A 27,259-nucleotide genomic window follows, 5' to 3' on the forward strand; every position below is an offset into this window, starting at 1 on the left:
CCGCTCGCCTACTAGTATTATTACAGTGCGAAAATGTTTGTAAGAAGGGCGACTTTAGCGTTATAAATAAAAAATTATAGAAGCTATAGATTTAATTTTAGAAAAATATTTATACAAGGTTTTTGTATAGAATTTTCTGAATTTTTCAATGGTGAAGTCAGTTTTTTGTAGGATTTATATTTTCGTAGGTATTTATAAAAAGAACTAATTTCGCAGTTCATTTGTATAATAAAAATGAAGCACCCACTTCTAGAGCAGAACTTTTTGATATGTTGTTTATTAAACATTTCTTAATGAAATTACAAAAAGTTCTATCTTGTTTGATTTTTTCCGAATGACTTCCTTAGTGGTGACACGGAAAATTACACATTACCGCCGTATTTCACGTTCATTAACTGGGTTACATATGGATTTATTTTGTTTTGGTAAAGAGAGATAAAGGGGTTTTATTTAAAAAAATATAAACTATTAAACTAAATAGTTCTGTGAAATTTATCTATGGACAAATTTATCTAAATATAGCTACTTGATTGCATAAAACAATTAGAAAATATATGTATAAATAAGATATCGATAAGACATTTCACTTGAGTTGTGGGTTCTCGTAGATGTTATAGAATCAAAGTTGTAGTGGCTGTAATAAAGTTTGGAAAGAGGTTATTCCGAAATACCGCATCAAGTGTATGCAGTTTTCTTTAGACTAAACGCCTTTCTTTGTTATTTACTGATAGGTAAGCTACATTTTCTATAAACTTAATTATTAGAGTAACTTTCACGTATCATGTTTATACACAAATAAAAATTAAAAAAGAGCAACTAACTTAATTTAATGTAAATAATTGGCAATTGCATTAGGTAGGCACTTAAATATCAAAGTCCACCGAGAAGGCAGATATAGTTTTTATAAATAAAAGAAAAAATAATTAGTTTCCGAATTTCGTTTTTCTTGTATTCAATAAAAAAGCAAAACTTGATAATATTTTGGAATCACATTTATTCCGTTTTTGATTTTCTGTCGATATTTAGGTTAAAGTTGTTAAAACTTAATTACGGATTTTGAGATGCTCGGAAGACCCAGAAGGCAGAGAGCGTATTTTACAAAGATTTCAATTGCTATGGCAATAACTAGAGCTCGGGAAATATGCACTTAAAAAACCCTAAAATGTGCATGCAAATATGCACAAAAAACAGTTGAAATATGCATTAAAATATGTTTTTATGCATTTAACCCTTAACTACAGACATCCCAATATTAGCACGTAATTACAGATCCTCGGTATTTTTTACCGGTCATCATAAAATAGAGTCAAAATATAAAGTCAATAATAAAAAACAAAAAAAAAATACATTATGAGTTTTTATGGAGTCTCTAGATATGGAAAAAATGGTAAAATGAGTGATTTTGATAATATAATACAAGATTTTTGAAGAATAATCTATTAAACCAGAATTTTGGTAACATTTTTGGTCTATCGAAACAAACAGCCATAAATGTTATGAACAAAAATTTAGACTTTTTTTTAACAAATAAACGTAACATAGAATCACAAAGGAAACATAAAATAGCATTTACAAAAATTTTTACATCCACGAGAAAAAATCTGCAAGGGGTAAAATTATCACAGAATTAAATGGCAATTCCATTTTTGCAAAGAGGCCTCAAAATTTTTATCGTCAAATTTAACCTTCATTGAAGGTCCAGGATGACTTCCACAGTCCATTTCTTTACTTTTTTCCTAAAAACACAAAAAAATAATATAAACATTTCAGATTTACAAATATAGTACTCATATAAAAATACTTACTTAACACAGACATCCGGTAATTTTTACCGGTTAAGATTTTTGATGTGTGCTAGAAACGAAAATATTGACAATATACACTATACGCTTTGACTAGCATTGTTATACAAACTACCCGAGAGGTACAGAGACACATGAACTTGTAAGAGGTGAGGTTACCATGAAATCCACATTTTGGGAATGCCCACCGGTAAAAAATACCGGATCTCTGTAGTTAAGGGTTAATGCATATAAATAAAAAACGCAGTAATCCTTGTTTTGAAAGTATTTAATTATTTATTTTATGCTAAAGTCAAAAAATATTTACTGAAATTTCTATTACCTACATAATTATCACTATATTGATGTATTTTTTATATTTATCATCATGATTATTTATTATATTATTATTACAATTATAAATATACATTATTAAATGTTTTTCTAAATTTTCAACAGAGAAACTGATAATAATTATTTATACACGGAACAACTTCTTTCTACTTCACACATGAAGTTAAGTAAACTTAAAATATTGTATAATTGAAGGGTCTACCTATAAAATTAAATTATATTTACATTTCCCCATCTTAATAATATTATTTATTTGAATTATATTCCCTTATATTAGGTTTGTTCTAGCAAGCAGTCAAACTAGTCAGAAACCGTCAGCAAACAGTTGCTCAGTGAGAGAACATAATACAGTCACCAGTGCTATCCCCTCTACTCGCGCTGGTCCACTATTTGCTGATGGTTTCAAACCGTTTGAAACTGATGCTAGAGCAAACCTAATATCAGTAGTAATTGCACAAGAGCTCTAAAATTATCGAATTTTTCCCGAGTGACACTTTGACCGCTTTAATTTCACGACCCGAAGGGGATTGAAATTATGTCAAAGTGTCACGAGGGCAAACATTCTATATTAATTTTAGAGATCGAGTGCAATTTGTTGCGATTATTTCATGAAAACCAAAATTTTATTGTAATTTATTTATGTAAGTACAAATTAGTACAATTAAACACACAGTTGTTATAAATATTTGACGGTTGAAAGTCATCACTTTTATAATTTTTAAAACATTAATTGTCATTAATGTCACTGAATGTATTTTTTCATAGCAACGAAGGGCATCTCACGTAATATACTTGACGACAGGAAATTATCAAAAATTATCAGTTTAATTTTTATTTCTGTAGCTTTCTATTGGTTAGAATCTCCCATGAATGAAATAATCAAAAATTATCAGTTTAATTTTTATTTCTTTAGCTTTCTATTGGTCAGAATCTCCTATGAATGAAATAATCTTAATAATATTATTTATAATTTTGATATCCCTCATTTTTGTTTAACACCGTGCAGAATTTTTGATACACTATATTGGTTTCCCCAAGGTGTTTAATTTTTTCATGAATTGATAATTTCCATACTTTGGTCTAATGAATTTTTTTACCTAGTATTTATTTCATTAATATTTACAAAATTGGTTTGGATATGTGTCAAATTACTTTTTAGTAACGGTTTTTTTAAAACATCCACACATTTTTTATAGCAGGTGAGTTTTCTACATCTAAACTACAAATGAAGTCACTAATTCCCTCAAAATTATAGGTTATGAAATTTACAGAATTTAACCATGTACCCCATCTATTAATCACAGGTTCAGGTGGTAAAGGCACATTGGGTAAATGATCTTTATATATCTATACTCGCAGAAGGACTTTTAAAAATATTCTTGACAATTGGAACTTCTGTCCTTACACTTTCTGCTACTCTATTTAGTGTGTGCTAAACAAATAAATTTAAAAAAATATTTTTAAATGCTGTCCACTTTTGGTCATACGGCGCAGCATCACTTAATAACAACAGAATTTTTTCCAGAAAGTGGTTCCACGAAAATTTTCAGATTTATTGTTTAGATCTGAGATTTCTCGTTTCTCTTTAAAATATATTCTGTTAGTATTGTTTGAGGTAAAAAAAGTCTGATAATAGGCAATTTTAATAAATGCATATGCACTTATACAATTTATCCAAAATATACAAATATGCACTTAAAATGCATTTTGCATAGTTCCCGAGCTCCAGCAATAACGCATTGATTATAAATTACCCAGTTTATAATCAATGCAATAACTCTAATTCAAGAAGGTTACTCAAGACGCCGTCAAGCAGAAATGTTCAATGTTAGTCGTGCTTCAATAAATAGAGCCTCGACCAGACATGAAATAATGTATGGAGTTATTAAAAAACAACCTTATACGCATCGTGCAATGGCGACTACTGCTAGATAGGATCGACTTTAAAACCATGGGCAGTTAGAGATTGTCGAAGTACTGCTCGAACGCTACAAAATGAGTTGGTATAGCTACAGGTACAAGAGTAAATACTCAAACTATTATGTAATCGGCTTCACGACCATGGGTTGAATGCAAGAAGGCCAGCTGTAGTAGGCTAGAAGACGCTTGTTTACAGAAGAGCATATGAATTGAACCATGGCACAATGGAGTAACGTGATGTTGACTGACGAGTCTAGATTTCTTTTAGATCATGGTGATGCACGTGATAGAGTCTGAAGAGGACCGGGTCAGCGCTTTTTGGATCCCGCAATTCAAGAAACCCAGACTTTTGGCAGAGGTTCAATTATGGTTTCTTCTTCTCTTATTCTTTTTGTATAGACATGACTATGTCTGTTTTTTCAATGTGCCTCTAGTAAGTTGTCGTTCCATCGTTTTCGTGGTCTTCCCACTGATCGTCTTCCTATTGTGGAACCGTCTCTCGCTGTCCTGACTACCCTATTTGTTGTTATTGCGGTTGTCCTAGTTGTTGTCATTTGATGGCTTATGCGGTCATTCCATTCTATTATTCTGTTTCTTACCCAGTTATTAATGTTATCCACCTTGCATCTCCGTCGTATATCTGTACTTCTAGCTCTGTCCCATAGTCTTACCATCGATTTTCCAAAGGGTTTTCATCTCCGCTGTTACGAGCAATCTTTTTGTCCTCTCTGTGTCGGGTCGTGTTTCTGCCGCGTATGTCATTATTGGTCTGATAACTGTTTTGTAAATTCTGCCTTTCATTTCTTTTCCGATATTTTTATTTCTCCATATTGTGTCATTCAGGCAACCTGCGACTCTATTTGCTCTATTCACTTGATCTTCCACTTCTGTTTCGAGCCTTCCGTAGCTAGATAGTGTGATGCATAGGTATTTAAACTCCATCACTTGTTCTATTATGTGACCTTCCAGCTCCAATTTACATCTTATTGGATCTGCTGTTATAACCATGCGTTTTGTCTTTTTTGAGGAAATTAACATGTTAAATTTTCTGGCGATTATTTTGAATTGGTGCAGCATACGTTGTAAATCATTTTCACTTTGAGAGATTAGTATTGCATCGTCCGCATAGCAGATTATTTTAAGTTGTTTTTCTCCCATTTGGGTACCCCGTCAAAATAGCCCCGTCGAAAAAGCTCCGACAAAATAGCCCCGACATAATATCCCGCACACAAAATAGCTCCGACAAAATAGCCGCGGAATAATAGCCCGCCGACAGAATAGCCCCGACAAAATAGCCCCGACAAAATAGCCCCGACAAAAAGCTATCTTCAGAATTCATCACGAAATATTCCCTTAAAAATACATTTTTTCGGAAATGGTAATTATCCTCTATGCACATCTTAACTAAATTTTAACCACATTAAATAAAAATGGTCTTGTCAGAGAACTCGAGTCCTGTCTTCTCTGCCTCTTGGAAGTTTGAACATTTAATTTAAGCTAAAATCAATGTTTATTTGTGATATAAACATTTTTTTCTGTTTTCGGGCAACAGTAAAATGCATTTTAAATTAAATAAATTACATACATTCTTCTTTTTTTGTCAAATAATTTAAATTAAAAAAAGTCTTTGGACACCTTGTATAAATAATTATGTAATTGTTTATACAGTCAAACCCGCTTATTGGAATAGCCTTTGTGCCAAGTAAAAGTATTCCTATAACCGGGATATTCTAATAACCGATCATTGGTTACTACTATAAATATTTCGGGACCTCAAATTTCTATTCCTTAAACCAGGATATTCCTTTAAGAGGTTTTCTAATAAGTGGGTTCGACTGTATTACTAAATAGAGAATTAAATAACCTTTCAAATGAGCTAGCACACGAGCCCTATTCTCATTTAAAAAAATCATCGATTACGTCATCACGCCCAGATGGATGACGTCATTAGTATGACATATATAACAGAATATCAAAATTTAAAAATAAAAATTGATCTATTTCAGGATTTTTCCTTAACGTCGCGGGTTTACGAAGTAACGAATTTATTCCTTCCATTTGCACCATACTGTACGTCTGAATGGCCGATATGAATGAGTCAGATTAAATTAAATTATTAGAAGGATTTTTTTACTGAGCAACAACATTTTTGTTTAATTTATTAATATTTTGTATTTTGACAACGACGTCCGAAGTGGAAGTCGAAGCGTTAATAATAGTACATTGTTTACCGGGTAGGAAAAGCTTAACATTCCTGGACGACTGTGAAGATTGCTAAGTCGAGGCGCAAGCCGAGACTTAGCAACACAGAGTCCAGGAATGTGGCTTTTCCTACGAGGTAAACATACTATTTTTCCGCAAATCGCCAGGAAATTTTGACATTCCGGTCAAAATTTCTTGAAGAAAAAGTCAGGACTTCCTTACTCTAAGGAAATGTCATTTCCTTACTGTAAGGAAATGATATTTCCGTACAGTTGTTAGTGTTCTACATAAATGATAGAAAACACATTGCTATTAAAACCTTGTAAATTACCTTAATCATTAAATTTTCTTTATCTGGAGCTTCCTGGATAAATTTTTCAATTTCTTCCTTCGTTAAAATCTTAGATTTCTTTGCCCTATAACCTTGAGCTTGCCGTTTCAATAAAGAACGAAGTTTTGAGTATGTAGATATATCTACATTGTGTTTAAGTGCAAGGGTTGACTTCAGCATTGAATAATTGGCCCATAATGTTGAAGATTTCATCTTTAAACAAAGGTCTAGGAAGTATGCCATTACAACATTTTCTGAGAAAGAACTCGTATTTTTACTCATGCGATAATCCATAAAACGTCTGTATGCATTTTCGTACTTTTCTCTTGATTTCTTTGGCAATAATTCTAATGAAGCAGTATTCACTACCTCAACCAGCTCTGGAGGAGTCCCAGGAATGGAAATTTCATCATCACTTATCATTTTACTTTCAAGAACACCAGCAATTAAATTTATAAGCGTCAAGTTTGACAATTCAACCTCAATACGTTTCCATAGTAACCCAAGTAATTTTATTAGGAATTTCAAAGCACCATTTATTTGGGAATAAAATTATCGCGTTTTTTTTAAATCAATCAATATCTGTCGAATTTTAAACGATTTGCGGAAAAATAATTTTGTTAAGTAAATTGTGGCTTATTTCCCAATTAGAATAGTAATTTAAAATAAATGGTACTCCGTTAAAAGGTAAAACTTTTTATTGGATGTATTTTCTAAGAGGCTGTTTTAGCCGGGGCTATTTTAGCCGGGACTGTTTTGACCGGGGCTATTTTGTGTGCGATCTATTTTGTCGGGGCTATTTTGTTTGCGGGCTATTTTGTCGAGGCTATTTTGTGTCCGGGCTATTTTGACGGGGCTGTTTTGACCGGGCTATTTTGACGGGTCACGCCCATTTGGTATCTATTGTTAGTTCTTACTTTTTTTATTATTTCGTCCATGATCAGGTTGAACAATAAAGGACTCAAGGAATCCCCCTGTCTTATCCCATTGCCGGCTTCAATTTGGTCAGTTAGTTCATCTTCCACTTTTACTTTTAATTATGGTTTGGGGTGGAATAACTTTCAATAGCCGCTCTGACCTAGTAGTCATCCGACGAGAGGCGATGATGGCACATCGTTGCATTAACGAGGTTGCTTGAACCACATGTTGTCCCAATTGCTGAAAATATGGGTCCAGAATTTATTCTTCAGCAAGACAATGAATGGATAGTGCAAAATTATTGGACTACCCACAATATTCTGGTCATGGAGTGGCCAGCGAGCAGTTCAGATTTAAATCACATTGAACACATTTTGGATACACTCGGAAAGCGCTTGAAGGATTGTCAGCCATTAAGAAACCTACAATAATATGTCTAGGAAATTCTCGTGGAAGAATGGAAACAACTAGATCAAGATATTATTCGGAATTTGATTGAAAGCATGCCTGGACGGACGTTATTCAGTAGTTTGGCGAGTTATAGGAGCCCATACACACTATCAGTTTCGCTTTAAAATAATTTTTAGCAACGCTAGTCCAGAGAAATAAGATTTTTCTCGTGACACATCCCCCTCCAGGCCGAAACCAAATTTTTTGAGTAGTATGGACATCTATATTATTAACCTATATGTTTCCTGCAGCCGATTTTGATGATATACATAGTTACAAACAAATGAAGATCAAAAAACGCTAAATTTTCGCTTTTTTCGTCTATTACCAAAAAGTTAAGCACTTTAAACAAATTTGAGTGTAAGAAACTCATAAATCGTATAAAAAACTTCAATATGGCGTTCGCTGAATATGTCCATCCTTATTGGTTGCTTAGAAAATTGCAAAATAAATCATAAATTTTGAGTTTTTAAAAATATTCATAACTTATGTAAAAATTAACTTAGAACCTTCTTATTACACGGAATGCTGACACTTCTTGGACTTAAATTATATTTTAAATTTCAAAGCAATTGGTCAAATAGTTTAAAAGTTATTTAATTTGTTTATCTCAAATTCATTTTTTTTGCAACACTACAAGTCAGAAAATTATGAGGCTACAATCACACTTCGGACAGTTTATGAAAGAAGAACATTTATACTATTACCATTATTAAAAATAAATGACAAGAAATAATTTTAAACAGTGTAAAATTATTTTGAAAAAACATGTCGATTTTTTGCTTACTTATAAACAATTAAAATAACTTTTTAACCGTTACCTGTAGAAAAATTATTTTTTCATATTTAGAAAGACTGAATTTTTATACACATTTAGAAAGAAAAACAACTGTCCTAGGACAATTAGGGACAAAGTTAGCCCCCCCCCCCATTTATTTAATTCACATGTTTTTGCAAAATAATTTTGCAATATTTATAATTATTTTTTGTATTTTTTTTTTAATTAAATTAATACTGTAAATTTCCTTCTTCCATAAACTATCCAATGTATTACTGTAGCTTCATCATTTTCTGACCTACAGTGTTGCAAAAAAAATAAATTTGGGATAAACAAATTAAATAACTTTTAAACTATTTGACCAATTTCTTCGAAATTTAGGGTATGAATTAAGCACCATAAGTCTCAGCATTTCGGGTAATAAGAAGGTTCTAAGTTAATTTTTACATAAGTTATAAATATTTATAAAAACTCAAAATTTATGATTTATTTTGCAATTTTCTAAGCAACCAATAAGGATAGACATATTAAGCAAACGCCATATTGAAGTTTTTTATACCGTTTATGAGTTCCTTACTCTCAAATTTGTTTAAAATGCCTATTTTCTTAGTAATAGATGAAAAAAGCGAAAATTTACCGTTTTTCGATCTTCAGTTGTTTATAACTATGTATATCATCAAAATCGGCTGCAGGAAATATATAGGTTATTATTATAGATGTCCATATTACTCAAAAAATTTGGTTTCGGCCTGGAGGGGGTTGTGTCACCAACATGCTATTTTTTTTCCTTATTTCTCTGAACTACGCTGTTATTAAAAAAAATCGAATATTTCACATTTATCCCTTTTTATTTTTTTTTCACAAGAAAATTTAAAGTTCAGTCACAAAAACTTTGCTTTATTTATAGCGAAAAACCTTAGGTGTAATTAAATTATTATTTTCATAAAAAGACTGAAAACTACGAACATATTCATAAGTGGCTCAATTTTGGTTTTGATCAGTTTATTATACTATCCAAATAACGCTATAGGCTATTGATTATGTATTTAGGAAAGGAACTACAACGTTAACGGGGTTTTATTGTTTCGTATAGTCGATGGATCTCTATATATTAAAAAATAACGGAGTTACTTTTAAGTACAACATTTAAAGCGGTGAGTTTTTGAGAAAGGGGTGAATTAGTCCCTAGGCACAGGGCAAACTAATGTGAGTTCTATGCACTTTTGGTACAAACACGTCTACAGGAAAATTGTTTCAGGTTAAATTTACTAATAAAATATCATATCTTAAAGTCAAAAATATTTTTTTTTTACAAAAATATATTTAAATGAAAAGCAAGAAAAAAACACGAAAGATAGCAATTTTGTTTTTTGTCCCATACCTTTTTTCCACGGGAATATAGATATAGGCATTGCTTCACAGGAAACAAACTTTCATCCTTCCCCTATAAAACGACGTTTAGTAGAGTAGAAGTCTCTGTGATTTACAGTTTCCACAATATGATTTTTCAAAGTTCGCCACGCACGGCGATTTTGGGCCATTTTCCTTGTTACTTCGCAAACATTGTTCTGTAACTTTTTTCTACACAGCTTTAGGTATACTAAATATGTATCTAATGTTACATTTATTAGGAATAAAAGTCAGTTACCTTTAAAATGGTCTACTGTAGAAGGATGTTTGACTATTTTTAAGCAAGATATGGTTTTTCAAAATTTTATACGTTTAATGATTTTTGATATATTTTACGATTATTTTTAAATTTCTTAATATAACTTTTTTATTGTATATTTAGCTATATACGTTGTGCAATAAAAAAGAAAGCTTATTCTCTTTACTTTAAAATGGTGTAATATAAAAAATACTGGGACTATTTTTAAACAAGATATGCTTTTTCAAAGTGTGACATATACACATGCAATAGGTCCCACTAAGTTGGAACCGTATGGAACTTTTTTATTGTTAACTTTATAAACAAAAATTATTTTTTATAAAATGCTCTGCATAGTCTAAACCGTAAGATGCAATCATCAAATATAAAATTTTATTAATAGTGTACGAGGTATGTTAAAAAATATGAATTTCGCTCAAGAGTAAAGTACCTTTATATTTCACAATATCGAAAAGTGTTATTAAGGAAAGTTATTTGAAATTAAAAATTATGTTATAATATGCAATTATGTTCTTCTACTTGAAAAAAATAAAAAAATTTAAATTTTTTTTTCAAATTTCGGATACCTTTGGATATCCTACGGATACCTTTGGATATCCTACGGATATCCTGTTTAAAAAGAGCCCTAGAATTTTTTGCAATACACCATTTTAAAGTAAAGAAAATAAGCGTTTTTTATTCCACAATGTATAAAACTAAAGTTACAAGAAAAAAGTCATAAAGGAGAAAGTTAAAGAATAATCATAAAAAATAGCAATAATCATTAAAAGTATAAAACCTTGAAAAGGCATAACTTGCTTAATAATAGTCATACAACCTTATACAATAGACCAATTTAAAGGCCATTTACTTCTCTTTTTACTAAATGTACCATTGCCTATACCTAGAAATTTGTATAAAAAAGTTACAGAACAATGTTTGCGAAATAATGGGGAAAATCGCCCAAAAATTCTGTGAACGGCGAATTTTGAAAAATACTCTTTCGGAAACTGTAAATCTTAGAGACTTCTACCTAACGGCATTTTAAAGACAAAGGATGAAAGTTATTTTTCACTGAAGCAAAGCCTATACCTATATCCCTTTAGAAAAAAGTTATGGGGCAAAAAACAAAATTGCTATCTTCCGTGTTTTTTCTTGCTTTTCTTTTGAATACATTTTTGTAAAATAAATTATTCTTGACTTTAGAATGTGATATTTCGATAGTAAATTTAACCTGGAACAATTTTCCTGTAGACGTGTTTGTACCAAAAGTGCATAGACCTCGCCCTAATTCACCCTGTGCCTAGGGACTAATTCACCCCTTTCTCAAAAACGCACCCATTTAAATGGTAGCACTCCACGGTTTTTTTTTATTTAGATGTCCATTGGCCACATGCGACAATAAAAGCTCGTTAACGTTGTAGTTCCTTTTAGCTCTCTTATTTTGAACATAATCAATAGCCTACTAATAGAGGTGAATTTATTTTTAGATTATTTTGCCAAAGTTTATTAAAAATGTTAAAATTAACTAATAGCCATTTCTGTCTATCACATAAAATATCCACATAATTTGGCATTTTTTTCAAGATGGTATTCGCACAAACAAATGGGTCTAGCTGGTTAAGATAGTAAAAAATGTCACCAGCGATATTAAAGAAAATAAAAATACCATGATTACATCAATAAACAAAATTTTTAGCCCACTCATAACCCCCCAAAAAATTAAAAGGTGTTTGTAAAATCTATTAATTAATGACCACAAAACAAAATAGCTTTTGTTAAAACTTACTTCTAACTCTTATTACATTATTTAGTTTTTACCTTCGTCGTAAAATCTGATGTATCAATAATGCGAACAAATTATCTTTATTCGATTAAACAAATGGTTTGTTTCAAAATCATGATCAAACATGTCCTTTGTATTCGCTAAACACAGAACCATGCACGTTTAAGATCAATTTTGTCAATAATTTAGAATCGTTAAATTTTTTTGAATTGTACCTACATAATTCTAATTTCGCTTTCAGCAATTTTGCAAATATGAATGACGTCTTTAGAAGGTTGAATTAAAAAATTTTTTGATATGCTATAATTTTTGTGTCTTATGAATGGACATTGTAAATTATCACATTCAATTGCACACAAACATATGTCATAATGTTTTCTTAACTTTCTTAACTACAAACACAGCGATATAATAGTCAACAACATCACAAACATAAGATGACTCTTTTTGTAAAACTTAAATTATTTACAGTATAATCATGGTTACTAGTTATTATTTCCCTATTATTTTCATCAGTTCTAGAGTTTTCAATGAGTTGATGATCAACAGTTTTCATTTTCACAGTATTTGTTGTACTAATTGCTAAAATTGTGGAAGGTGCCTGTTCTATACAATTAGCCTGGGTAGATCCTGTAACACTTGTGTGCATTAAGAGTCTTTTATATGCATCTTCAAATTGTTTTGCCGTTGGGTTGTTGTTGTAACCTCCATGATTCCTATAATAGAACTAAAGAAAACTTGTAAGTGATACTGAGACAGTTTATAGCCCGAAAGATACTTCAGACCTCCATCCATATGATCCTTCACGTAATTTTTCCAAATTCGCATTAGTGACTTTAAATTACTAATGATCATACTAATAAAACCCGTTTATTTTTGGCTTAGATGCAGTGGATCACCATTGTTGGAATATTTGAGTGAATTAAGATACTTTATAAATTCTTAAATTTTTTGAAAAATCGCTTGTTTATTATGCTGCTGTAAACTGGATTTTAGGTGTTTTCCCCTTTTTTTGTCGCTGCGTACAATTAAATGCTCTGCAAGATAATACCATAATTAAAAAATTAGTGTATTGGAAAAATTTTAAATTGGAACACTTTAAAAAGTTTACAACGCTTATAAACACTTCTAATCTCTAACGTTTTCTGCCGTAAACTGACGTCACGCACAGCTGTGTGAATCGTTTTATGTTGGCTTCACTCTTCGAGACGAGAGAATAGCATTACGGCGTGTCTATCAGTTTTTATGATCTAAGGTTTTATCGTTTTTTGACGATATCTTCGCTTCTAACCATCGTACAAACTTAATTTTTTTAGTTTTTAGAATTATTTATTGTCTAAATAGCCTAGATAGGTAGGTGTTTGCGCCAATATGAATATATATTTCATTTATTTTAATTCGGGAACGTCTTGGCAACACAGTTCTAAGTAAGCATAATCTTCTGTCCTTTATGTTAAGTCAGTCAGTCGTTAACAGACATACGGTCGGAACGTATAGTACACTTTGACAATTTTAATTTGATTTTGTGTGTGTTTTCCGTGAGACAAATTGACGATACCAGACAACATATTTTCCTTATTATCCCATCCTTCATTTTCCTTAATGCCACCGAAAATAGTGCTTCAACATTTAACAACACGAAGAAAATCTAAGAAAATCTCGGTAAGTTATTATTATTAAATTTTTTCCATTTGGTTTCCTAAAAGCCAAAACATAATTGGTCAATTTCGAGCTCGGATATTCAGCGTAGGTTTACAGTTTGCTTTGCTTAGTTTTGTATTATTAAATAATAATATTCTTATTTAGAAACAAATTGTTCGGTAAAATTTAATGTCGGCACGTATCGGAAAAAAAAAACTCTGTGATAACTTTTTGCTGATTTTTGTATTTGTATCGTTTTTGTTTCTCGGAACAACTTGGGCTTCGGGCGTGAAAGAAGTTAGGTTTTTAAATATTTGCGGTGTTGTCAAACGTGAATATTTTTCGACTCAATCGGTTACGGAAAAATTCGGATGTATGAATAAAAATTAGTTTGTAAACAAATACTAAATTTGATTCACGGTTCTAAACAAAATAAAGAGTTTGCATAATAACTGCCCGGAAGGCTTGTTTTTTAACAAATCTCTATAATTAATTAATTTTATTCAAAATTTATACTCAGACCTGGTTTGTTATATGCTACAGTTTTCTTAAAGTAGACTTTGTTTTTTTTCTGATTTTGCGGATTGATTTCAGTAACAATGACTACTTACGAAAGGCAATTTAAAATATTAACGGCTAAAAAAGAAACGCTTTATACAATCATTCAGACTTTATATGACTTATCGAAAAACTTAACTACGGATAAAACCATTAAAAAATTCACAAACTTGTATCAGTCGTTGGATTCGACAAGGACAGAAATTCTCAAAATTTTGGATGAAATCAACGCAGTCGGGTTTGACGTTGATGAAAACTATAAACCAGATTTTCAGGTGATGTCTGTTATTAACGAAATGTGTTGTGAAGCAAGGGCGGCTTATACAAAATTAAAACCAAGCACCAATATTGTAAATCCAACTTTACAGCAAAGTACACAACAACAGTGTAATGTACACAGTCTTTTGCCAAAAATCACTATTCCAGATTTCCACGGAGAAACAAAGGAATGGGAAACTTTTTATTCGATTTACAAACCATTGGTACACGATAATTTCCAGCTGACGGATGCAGATAAGGCTCGGCTTTTGGTTTTACATTTAAAGGGATCGGCCCTTAGTATTTGTGCGGGAATAGCTACTTCTGGGGATAATTATGACACGTTATGGAAAGCACTTTTAGAAAAATATCATAATAAAAGGTTGTTAGCAAACACTTATTTACAACAAATTTTTAATTTTAAATCCTTGCAATCGGAATCTGAAAAAAATCTAAACAGTTTTTTAGAAATCTTTGACGCCTAGGTTAATGCCTTAAAAAAGTTGGATGTCCCGGATTTAACGGATTTTATTTTACTTTATCATGCACTCTCAAAACTGGACAGGGAAACGGTAAAATCTTTTGAAAATCACATGCGCGGAACGGTTATTCCTACTTACACGGATTTAATTAAATTTGTTAAGGATCAAACAAAAATTTTGCATAATAGTGACTCACAAGGGGCTAGCTCCAGTGGCTATCATAAAAATAAAAATTCGAAATCATTTTTTGTAAGCCAGCATGAGAATAAAAACAATAACAGAATGCCTTTTTGTGTTTTATGTAAAAAATCGTCACATTTTTTGGGTAGGTGTGATAAATTTAAGGCTATGAATCCTACACAAAGGTACGATTTGGTAAAAAATAATAATTTATGCTTTCTGTGTTTTTCCCAGTCACATGGTGTAAGACAGTGCTTAAAAAGACCGTGTGCCCAGTGTGCCAAGAATCATCATTTTCTTTTATGCGCAGGAAAACCGGAAATAAGGGGTGCGAAGGAAAATAATCAAAATAATCAACCAAATTCTGGTGTCGGTATTCCAGAAACGGGTTCCAATAACCACAATTCGGGTTCAGTTAATTGTGCGTTTCAAAATTCTAGTTTTTTGAGTAGAAATCAGGAAAAAACGGTTCTATTAGCAACGGTAACGGTATGTGTGTTAAATAGTCCTTTACAAAATGCAACGGCGCGGTTTATTTTGGACAACGGTAGTCAGTGTAATCTTTTGACCACGGAATGTTGTAAAAAACTAGGTCTTAGATATACAAAAATTAATTCTTCGGTACAAGGTTTGGGACAAAACTCTCAGTCGGTAAGGGGAGTAACGGACATTATTATCGCTTCGCGTTTTGATCAGACTAAAAAATACGATGTTCAAGCTTTAGTTATTGATCATATTACAGATAAATTGCCAAAAACGAAATTAAATTTGCAAACTTTATCGGAATTTAAAAATTTACAATTAGCGGACGATAAGTTTTTTGAACCTAAATCAATCGATGGCATAATCGGTGCGCAGTTTTTTCCTATTCTTTTCGGCGGTAATCGGATTTTGAGTTCTTCAGGTTTAGGGGCGGCTTTAGAAACAACGTTCGGGTATGTTATTATGGGTCAGGTGGATACGGAATATTCCACTCCCATAAATTTGCTCACTTTAAGGGAAGAAACATCGATTGAACAAATTTTGACAAAATTTTGGGAATTAGAGCAGGTTCCAAAACGGGAAATTCCGGATTTAGACGCTATAGAATGTGAAAATATTTATAAAACCACGGTTTCCAGGGATATATCGGGCCGGTTTACTGTTGCATTACCTTTTAAAAGTTCACCAAAAAATTTGGGAAATTCAAGGGTTTCGGCGGAAAATCGGTTAAAAACCTTGGAAAAACGGTTAACAAAATCGGACAGCTTGCGTGCGGATTACAATAAAATTATGCAGGATTTTTTGGATCAACGATACTTAAAATTATTGGAAAAAGAAGATTGTGACTTATCCTATTATATTAGTCATCACCCTGTAATAAAATTAGAGAGTTTAAGTACACCTATACGTATCGTATTGGATGCATCTTGCCCTTCAGACAGTGATGTCTCTTTGAATGATTTATTGCATAGCGGGCCTAAACTGCAGGCGGACATATGCACTTTATTAATAAATTTTCGGCTTTTTCCAGTAGCATTGAGTTCGGATTTAAAAAAGATGTTTTTACAAATAAAATTAGTACAAGATCACTGGCGGTTTCAAAGAATATTATGGAGATTTGATCCAAACGAGGAAATAAAAACGTATGAATTTACGGTGGTTGCGTTCGGTTTAAGGTCGTCACCTTTTTTAGCGCTACGGACGGTTCAGCAATTGATAAATGAAGATGGCAAAGATTATCCTTTAGCTAAAAAATATATTTCTTCGGGGCTATATATGGATGATTTTTTAACGAGTGTTCCGGACGAAATTGAAGCTAAAGAATTATATAATCAATCGGTAAATCTCTTCAAAGGTGGTTGTTTTGACTTAGTTAAATGGTCGACTAATTTGGACAATTTGTTATCAGAAATTCCGCTGGAAAAACGTTTACAAAATTCGGTTACATTTAAATCGGAGACTAAAGTTTTAGGGATGCAATGGGATCCGCAGAGGGATGTTTTGAACTATAGGTTAACCACCTCCGATAAAAATTGTACAAAACGTAAGATTTTATCTCTTACTGCAAAATGTTATGATCCTATTGGTCTGATTGCTCCATTTATTTTGCATTTAAAGTTAATGATCAGGGAGTTATGGCAACTAAAATTGGGTTGGGATGACTCACCCCCGGATACGATTAAAAAATCATGGGAAAAGGTATGCAATGAATGGCAAGATTTTTCAAAATTTGAGGTCCCTAGACATGTAGGAGCCATGAGGGATGTTCCGATTATGATTTTGGGGTTTGCGGATGCAAGTCGAGACGGTTACGGTGGGGTAGTTTATTTAAGGGTTGTAAATTCTAGCGGTGAAGTGAGTGTGAGACTGGTTGCTGCAAAATCGAGATGTGCACCTTTAAAAAAGACCATGACCATTCCGAAGCTAGAATTATGCGCGGCTTTGTTGTTATCATCTTTGCTGAAATTAATATTTGAAAATTATAGCAAACTTACTCATATTTCACAACTAGTTGCGTATTCTGATTCGACCACGGTGGTGAGTTGGTTAACTTCGGCAAATACCAAAGATATTTTTGTAGCTAATCGAGTGCAGCAAATTAAAGAAAACCTTCCTAATATTTCATGGCAACATATTGAAGGTAAAAATAATCCCGCGGACTGCTTGTCAAGAGGGTTGACACCCTCACAATTAATAAATCATGAACTTTGGTTACAAGGTCCTAGTTGGATAAAATTACGGGAATCGGACTGGCCTTCTTCAATATTAGAATCGGATATTTCGGAGGTTAAGGTTTTGGTTATTGAGGAGGAGAAGCAGGGTGAAAAAATTCATCCCTTACTTGAATTGGTTGAACGTCATTCTAGCTGGCATAAAATTTTACGGATTACGGTTCGGGTTTTAATGTTGTTAAAATTAATTCCTGTGCAAAAATTAATTACGGCTACTGCGCTAAGAACAGCAGAATGTTATTTAATTCAGTTAATTCAGTTAAAACATTTTGAAACTGAAATAAAAACGATAAAAGAAAACAAACAATGTAAAACACAGCTTAAGAAATTACGGCCATTTTTACAAGACGGTTTACTTATGGTGGGGGGACGACTTAATAATTCATCCCTTAGTTTTTCGGGAAAACATCCACTAATTTTACCGGGAAAAGAAACGTTAGTTGAACGGATTGTTGATTTTTATCATATAATTTATATGCATACGGGGGCATATTTGCTTAAAGCTTTATTGCGTCAAAGGTATTGGATTCTTGGGGCAAGAAATCTTATAAGAAATCGGGTTTTTAAATGCAATCGTTGTTTTAGAAATAAACCGAAAATTTTGACACCGCTCATGGCAGATTTACCGGTATCGAGGGTTACTGCTACTAAACCCTTTTTACACGTAGGGGTTGACTATTTTGGGCCAATAAATATTACATTAGGTAAAAAACGTAATGCGGCCGTTCATAAATCGTATTGTTTATTAGCGGTTTGTTTAAGCACAAAAGCGGTTCATTTAGAATTGGTGAGTTCTTTAAGCACACCACATTTTATGCAAGCATTTAAAAGACTTTTAGCAAGAAGGGGCCCATGCAAGGTTTTGTATTCTGATCAGGGATCATCTTTTGTTTGTGCGAAAACGGTTTTAAGTGAAATTAATCGGTTTGCTAGTTCGGAAGAATATCAAAATGCACTGTTATGTGAATTAAATTTGAACGGTGTGGAATGGAAATTTATAAGTCCACAAAGTCCGAGTCACGGGGGTCTTTGGGAAAGTAATGTAAAGAGCGCTAAGTCGCATCTCTATAAGGTCATAGGGGATCAGTTGTTAACATATGAAGAGTTAAATACTCTATTAATTCAAATAGAGGCAATCTTAAATTCGAGACCTCTTTGTCGTCGACCAACTGATTCATCTCAAATATCGGTATTAACTCCATCACATTTTTTAAATTTAACACCGTTAGGAAGTTTGCCGGCCGACGATTTAACAGATTTAAATATAAACCGGTTAGATAGGTTCCAGTTAATCGATCGAATGGTGCAAGATTTCTGGAAAAGGTGGCGTTTGGAATATTTGACTACCTTACAAACTAGAGAAAAATGGAATATAGATTTGTCTAATGTTAAAATCGGAACGGTTGTTATTTTAAAGGTAGACAATGTACCTACACTTTGTTGGCCGTTGGCCATTGTTACTGAGGTTCATCCGGGTAAAGACGGAGTTGTTAGAAATGTTACTGTAAAAACTTCGAAAGGGACATTTACACGACCAGTTTTGAAGTTATGCCCTCTTCCGAATCAATAAATTTACAGTAATATCTTTTGTATATAGTTATAGGTATTTTTCATTAGAATTTATTTATTTTTTTTCGATTATTTTTTTTTGAGTTACGGTAATTAACTCTGAAAATTTTGGTATATTAATTTATGCCTGGTCCTTTGAGTATTTATTTGGAACTAGTTTTTTTTTATTGTGTTTTCGGCACAAATTGCATACAGATTTGGCTGAAAAATGGGTTTTTCAGGGCGGGGGCTATGTTTGCGCCAATATGAATATATATTTCATTTATTTTAATTCGGGAACGTCTTGGCAACACAGTTCTAAGTAAGCATAATCTTCTGTCCTTTATGTTAAGTCAGTCAGTCGTTAACAGACATACGGTCGAAACGTATAGTACACTTTGACAATTTTAATTTGATTTTGTGTGTGTTTTCCGTGAGACAAATTGACGATACCAGACAACATATTTTCGGTAAGTTCCCTTCTTTTATCCCATCCTTCATTTTCCTTAATGCCACCGAAAATAGTGCTTCAACATTTAACAACACGAAGAAAATCTAAGAAAATCTCGGTAAGTTATTATTATTAAATTTTTTCCATTTGGTTTCCTAAAAGCCAAAACAGTAGGTAGTACTTTTTTGAAAATGTTTGGCGTGAAATTAAATTTTTTTTGCTCTTGAAATTTTTAAATTTCTTTAAAAAAATAATCCGAACACAATAGCAAAAGAATATTTTTCTCGGGTGTCAAATTATCTCCATGATTTTTTTTCAGATTTTTATAGGATGGGCATCATGGTCAAAATAACTAAAAATAATTTTTCGGTATTTTCTTTGACCGTTTTGACTCTGATTTTATTGTTAATGTATTATTATCATGATTATTTCCATTCATAGAAGATTCTGACCAATAGAAAGACACATAAATAAAAATTAAACTGATAATTTTTGATAATATCCCGTCGTCAAGTATATTACGTCAGATGCTCTTCGTTGCTACGAAAAAATACATTCAGTGACATAAATGACAATTAATGATTTAAAAATTATAAAAGTTATGACTTTCAACCGTCAAATATTTATAACAACTGTGTGTTTAAGTGTACTAATTTGTACTTACATAAATAAATTACAATAAAATTTTGGTTTTGGACAGTTTTATTCATGAAATAATCGCAACTCGATCTCTAAAATTATTATCGAATTTTTGCACTCGTGACAAATAATTTCACTCCCATTCGGGTCGTGAAATTAAAACTGTCAAAGTGTCACTCGGGAAAAATTCGATAATTTTAGAGCTCTTGTGCAATTACTACTGAAAATTTTTGCAAGAAATAGTGTTTTAAGCAATAAAAAAAACCTACAAACTAACAGAAAAATAGGTTTCTACGATGATTAGACCCGAAGATATGGTCAAAAACAAACAAATAAATTTCAAAGTAGATAGATGGTTTTGCTTGTTTTCGATTCAGAGAGTTGCATAATCGCTGGACAGCTGTTTCCACCATTTCAGACTTCCTCAACAGCACTAGCATGTTGAGACTCCTTAGAGGAGTGCATGCTAGCGCTGTTGAGGAAGCCTGAAATGGTGGAAACAGCTGTCCAGCGATTATGCAACCCTCTGAATCGAAAACAAGCAAAACCATCTATTTACTTTTCTATCTTTACTTAGATTTGAGTACTAGAAAGTTCCTCTTCTGTCCTTTTCCTAGACGAATGAAAACGGAGTGTGATTGCAAGGAGTCCTTTTTGTTTTCTATATTCGTCGTCTGCGGTCTTATAAATTGTAAAAGTCGCAGATTAAGGATGTACCAGAAAGAACTTTCAACACGAAGAGTCTCAGATTTAAATAATTATTTACCATTTTAATTTTATTAAGTGGTAAATTCTGCATTTGAGGCTCTTCAATTTGAAATAGGTTTCAATTTTTTGAGGTTATGTTCAGGTCTAGGGGTTTTAAAAATGTTTTTGATCTTTTTTGGGATATACTTGAAGGACAGTAAGGCAGATAATGATTCTAAAATTAAATCATAGTCAAAACGGTTAAAGAAAATACCGAAAAATGATCTTTCGTTATATTGACCATGATGCGCATTCTATAAAAATATGAAAAAAAATCATGGAGATAATTTAACATTCAATTCTTCTTCCTTTAGTGTCTATTCGTTTCTAATATTGGCGTACATTCTGGCTATAATTATTTTCTTAACTGATGCTTTAAATAGATTAGTTGTTGTTGTGGAGAACCATTTCCACAGGTTTTTTAACCATGATCTGATTCTTCTCCTAATTCCTCGCTTTCCGAATACTTTACCTTGAAGGATTACCTTGTAATCTGTATTTAGTGCCGTTTTTTATTATGTGTCCGAGATATTTCAACTTTCTCCTTTTAATGGTACACATCGACTCACTTTCTTTGCCCACTCTTCGTAATAGGGTCTCGTTGGAAATCTTGTCCGTCCATGATATCTTATTTTATTTCATTTTATTTATTTACGGTTACAACCATTTACAAAAAAGCCATAGATTAAAATATAAATTACATACAATAAAGCAAACAAAAAATACAAATTATCAATATAAATATGTTACCAATACAAATTACACAAATAATCATACCTAAGGAAATTCGCCTTAGGATTCGCCTGTATAGCACACATCTCGAAGGCTTCAAGTTTTTTCTCCATTGCTTCAGCGAGTGTCCAGGATTCAACTCCGTAATACAATATTGAGAAGATATAACATCGTAGGTGCCTTATTTTTATCTCCAGATTAAGGTTGTCGCTTTTAAAGAGTTTGACCATGTTATTGCATGCACTCCTAGCCTTCTCTATTCTACATTTTATTTCTTGTGTTTTATTTCTTGTACATTCAATACATAATTTATATTTTTGTTGGCATTTTGTTCGGCATAGTTTTTTTAACTTTTTTATTTCAAAGCAAAGAGTAATGTACCTTTATATTTCATATGATCGAAAAGTGTTATTAGGGAAAGTTATTAGGGAAAGTTATTTGGAATTAAAATTTTTGTTCTAATATGCAATTCTATTCTTCTAATTGAAAAAATAAATTCAAATTTTTTCTCAAATTACAGATATCCTTGGATATCCTACTGAGATCTTGTTTGAAAATAGTCATATAATTTTTTATCATACACCAATTTAAATTAAAGAAAATAAGATGTCTTTTTTATTTAGCAATGTAGTATATACCTTATTAAACAATAAAAAAGTTATGTTATTAAAAATTTAAAAATAATCGTCAAACGTATCAAAAATCGTTAAAGGTATAAAATTTTGAAAAACCATTACCTGCTTAAAAACAGTCGGACAATGTTATACTGTAAATAATTTTAAAGGTAATTCACTTTTATTTCTATTACATGTACAATTGCATATACCTAAAAATGCGTTGAAAAAAGTTACAGCACAATGTTTGAGAAATAACAAGGAAAATGGTCCAAAATCGCTGTGAGTGGCGAAATTTGAAAAATCATATTTCGGAAACTATAAATGCTAGTTACTTCTACTAAACGTCATTTTAAAGAGAAAGGATGGGAGTTATTTTCCTTTGAAGTAATGTTTATACCTATATCCCCGTGGAAAAAAGTTATGGAAAAAACAAAATTGGTTCCTTTCGTGTTTTTTTTTTGCTTTTTTTGTTAATATATTTTGTAAAAAAAATACTTTTGACTTTATATGGTGATATTTTGATAGTAAATTTTATCTGAAATTTTTTTTCTGTGGACGTGTTTGTACCAAAAATGCATAGAACTTACCCTAGTGCGACTTGTGCCTAGGGACTAATTCAGGCCTTTCTCAAAAAGACACGGCTTTAAATGGTAGCACTCCACGGTTTTTTCATATTAAGATTGACCAGATGAAACAATAAAACCCCGTTAACGTAGTTTCTTTCCAAAGTACATAATTAATAGCCTAAAAAGTCGCAAAAACATCATTTTTCTACTATAGTAAACATTTTAAGAATAAAATAGAAACAAATCTTCTCTTAACTATGTCTAAATACAACAATACGATCATTTAATTTTCTTTACAGAATCTAGTGGGACATAAATCATGGAAGTTCAGATTTGGCATTTGCTGGTTTTGACGCTGTATATTACTAAAGCGTTTGAAGTGTGTGCGGTTACTGTTTCAAGTTAGTATGAACTTGCTCTATTTTTTCAACCGATGATCAATAATATAAAATAGTAATCAATAACCGATAATTTATTCAAAGTTAACCAACCGATACCAATAAAAACAATCAATCAACCAAAACATATCAAAGACTCTCTCTCACATTTTTTTCTCCCTCTCCCATTTTCTTTAAGAAATCACCTTGAAAATTTAGGGGCCAGGAATTAAAATTATATATTTATGTATCTATACAGTGAGGACGTTTGAGTTGGAATAAATTGATTATCTCGAGACAGGGCAAATTTGGAGAGAAATCTTAAGACAGTTCGACTTTTATTTTTAAATCATGACTTTTTGGCACATATATATATATATATATATATATATATATATATATATATATATATATATATATCATGCTAGTGACGTCATTCACCTGGGCGTGATGACGTAATCGACGATTTTTTATAATGAGAGTTTGGGGTCGTGTGATAGCTCATTTGAAAGGCTATTTAATTCTCTATTTAGTAATATAAACGTTACCATAATAAGACAACTGAAACAGAAAGAAAAATGTATGTACTAATTCATTTATTTCAAAAGACATTTGAGTGCTGTCAGAAAACAGAAAGAAATGTTTATTCGACAAATAAACATTTAATATTAAAACTGCCACCCACCTCTCTCTTAGCACTTTGAATATTGACTCTAAGTGAAAAGCAATGTTTATTCGTAAAATAAACATTACATATTAACTGTGTTTCTGATAGCGGTAACATGTATTTTGAATTAAACAAATTGCTTACATTCTTCTTTTTGTGAAAATTAATTTAATAATTTTTTTTGTACACCCTGTATATATAATTATATTATTGTTATATTACTGAATATAGAATTAAATAACCTTTCAAATGAGCTATCCCACAACCCCTACCCTCATTTAACCCGGGAGTAATCGCGCTCACTTCTGTAACGTCGATAGTCGCGTGTGAGATCTCAAAATACGAATTTAAAACAAATTTTTATTTTGTACTATTTTTATCTACTTTTTATATTGAAAATATATCTGTACCTTGGAGGTAAACAGTCGTAACTCCTCTTTTGGCCGAAATGGAGTTAATACCATGCTCTTGTTGTCAGATTTTCATAGCATATTGTGGCAAAAAATCGTACATCCAGCGTTATTAGTTGCCTAGATAAGGAAAGCGTTTAAAAACAATAGCAACTCCATTAGTCAGTTGAGGTAAACAGTAGTATATCCATAGCAACTCCATAAATACATGCATATATTAGATAGTATGCTTTCGTATGCGGTAGTGGTAAACAATCGTAGCTCCATTTTTATATTAAATGGAATTTTGAGGGTATTAAAACGGGATAATGAAAAACAAGAGTTTCTTTTTGTTCCAAACATTGTGATTTGGTTTTTGCATTTTTAAATACGGAATATACTATTTTTGTAATCACTTACGATTTTTATTTTGCATATTACCTGTTTAAAGACATAGAGGTAAAAAGTCGTAACTCCCATTATTATACATCAGGTAAATAATTTCTTAACAATACTAATACCCAGTAATAGATTTGCATTTACATATTATAATATACCAATAATGTTGAATTCGACGTAATGGAAATAATTTTTTTTTATAGTTTATTGACTAGTCTGTATGTTTTGCGCTTTCTTGCAAATGTATACATTGTGGATATACGACTGTTTACCTCTAAGATACAGATATATTTCTAACAATTTTATTAAAAAAAACCTGTGTTACCGGCCACCTTCAAACATCGGCCACGTGTCCTAACGGCCAGTTTACAAAAATTTCCCAAACCAATTATAATATGTAGAATACAAAAACTGGCAATACCGTCCACCTTTCTATATCGGCCAATAGTTCTTTCATTTTTAGTGGCCGTTACTGATAAATTTTACTGTACATATTACGAAAAAGGATGAAATGTGAGATTTTATCTAACGGCGCGACTACTCGCGGGTTAAAACTAATTGGCTCTCCCCAAAGCCATAAATTCCACAAAAAGAAGAAGAAGAAAAAAAAATTCCTACGCATTAGTACACCCTTCCTCGAGGCACTTTCAAAATTTTTTCAAAATTGCAAAATTTTTCATTAAGTTATCGCAAAAAAGGATAAAAATTGAGATTCTATCTCACCGCGCGACTACTCGCGGGTTAAAAAAATCATTGATTACGTCGTCACGCCCAGATGGATGATGTTATTAATATATATGCCAAAAAGTCATAATTTAAAAATAAAAATCGACTTGTCTCAGGATTTCTCTCCAAATTCGCCTGTTCTCGAATTAACGAATTTATTCCAATTAAAACGTCCTCACTGTATAAATATAGATTTTAGTCAATTTTATATAATTTATAGTGAATTAGTGTCACCCCTTGAGACTTATATCTCAAGGAAATATAGAGGGTAGAAGAAAGTAGAAGCGTAGGAAGGAGACGCGTTTCTTGGTTGAATAAGATGAGAGAATGGTTTGGTTGCAGCTCAAAGCAACTGTTCAGAGAAGCTGCCTCGAAGGTCATAAGGTCATTCGTCTCGGAGATGGCTCTTAAAGAAGAAAAAGTGTCACCCCTAAACTTCCCCTAATATACACAACTACCTACCTATCCTTAATTGTACATACCTTTTTGCCACTCTCCACTTATTCATTTAAGCATTCTCATTTCCGCCACACGTATTCATTTTTCCTCTTTCTTTTTTACTGCCCAACAGTATGTTCCACAAATTATAGCTGATTTATGGCCGCTATATAGAATTTTCTTTTCAGTTTCATTAGAATCTTGCTGCTACATAACACACCACTCGCTTCCATCACTTGCATCTCCATCTATTTTCATTACTCGGTAATACCGATCCTCGGTACCCACTTAAAACTGTAAATATTCACATCATTTCACCATAAAAAGATATTATTTTATTTGTAGTAACTCAATATTTAAATGAACATTCCAAATACTCTATTTTTGTCTTACTTATTTCCAAACCCTTTTCTTCAATAGCTTGTATCCACTATTCCAGACTTTGTTCTAAATCGCTTTCACTATTTCCTATTAGCAGTACATCATAAGCATACATTGGGAATCAGGGAATGTTACTTTGTAGTTTTGCTGTTATCCGATCCAACATGAATGAGAATACATAATGACTAAGCACCGAGCCTTTGTACAATCCTACTTTCACATGAAATTTATCAATCTCTCCAACATCCTTCATCACACTGGTTGTCTCTCATAGTCTTTACATATTCACCGGGAACTTCTTTATTATTGGGTGCCCACCATAATATCTTCCGAGGATTTTTATCGTATGCTTTCTCAAGATTAATGAATACCATATGAGCGTGTGTTTCTTTATTCTCGTATTCTTCTATCAATTGGAGTATTGGATATTTAGGTTTCTTTACCTATAATAAGTCTATTAATTTTAAAAAAATTTAAAAAAATCTTCTGTGTAAAAGGTATATTGTAACACCCACCTAATATCACCATATTGGGCTGCATAGCTCTAACTACCAGAGGCCAGCCTGAGAGAAGAGTGACCG

At 32.0% G+C, this 27,259-nt stretch overlaps 1 protein-coding gene across 2 annotated transcripts in view; it reads left to right on the top strand.

The window, feature by feature from the left end:
• The first annotated feature begins 559 nt into the window (after positions 1 to 559).
• LOC114334642 (fibroblast growth factor receptor 4) overlaps positions 560 to 27,259 on the top strand; it is a 215,293-nt gene continuing 188,593 nt past the window's right edge. Inside the window, exons 1-2 of one of the 2 annotated variants that reach the window (XM_050642873.1) lie at positions 563 to 731; positions 23,601 to 23,702. In XM_050642873.1, coding sequence (XP_050498830.1) covers positions 23,621 to 23,702 — 82 coding nt within the window. In that variant the 5' untranslated portion in view covers positions 563 to 731; positions 23,601 to 23,620. Of the gene's footprint in view, positions 732 to 23,600; positions 23,703 to 27,259 lie in introns of both variants that reach the window. The other variant, XM_050642874.1, reaches the window with a different exon arrangement.

Source organism: Diabrotica virgifera, chromosome 2 (assembly GCF_917563875.1).
Source record: "Diabrotica virgifera virgifera chromosome 2, PGI_DIABVI_V3a".
NCBI lineage: Eukaryota > Metazoa > Arthropoda > Insecta > Coleoptera > Chrysomelidae > Diabrotica > Diabrotica virgifera.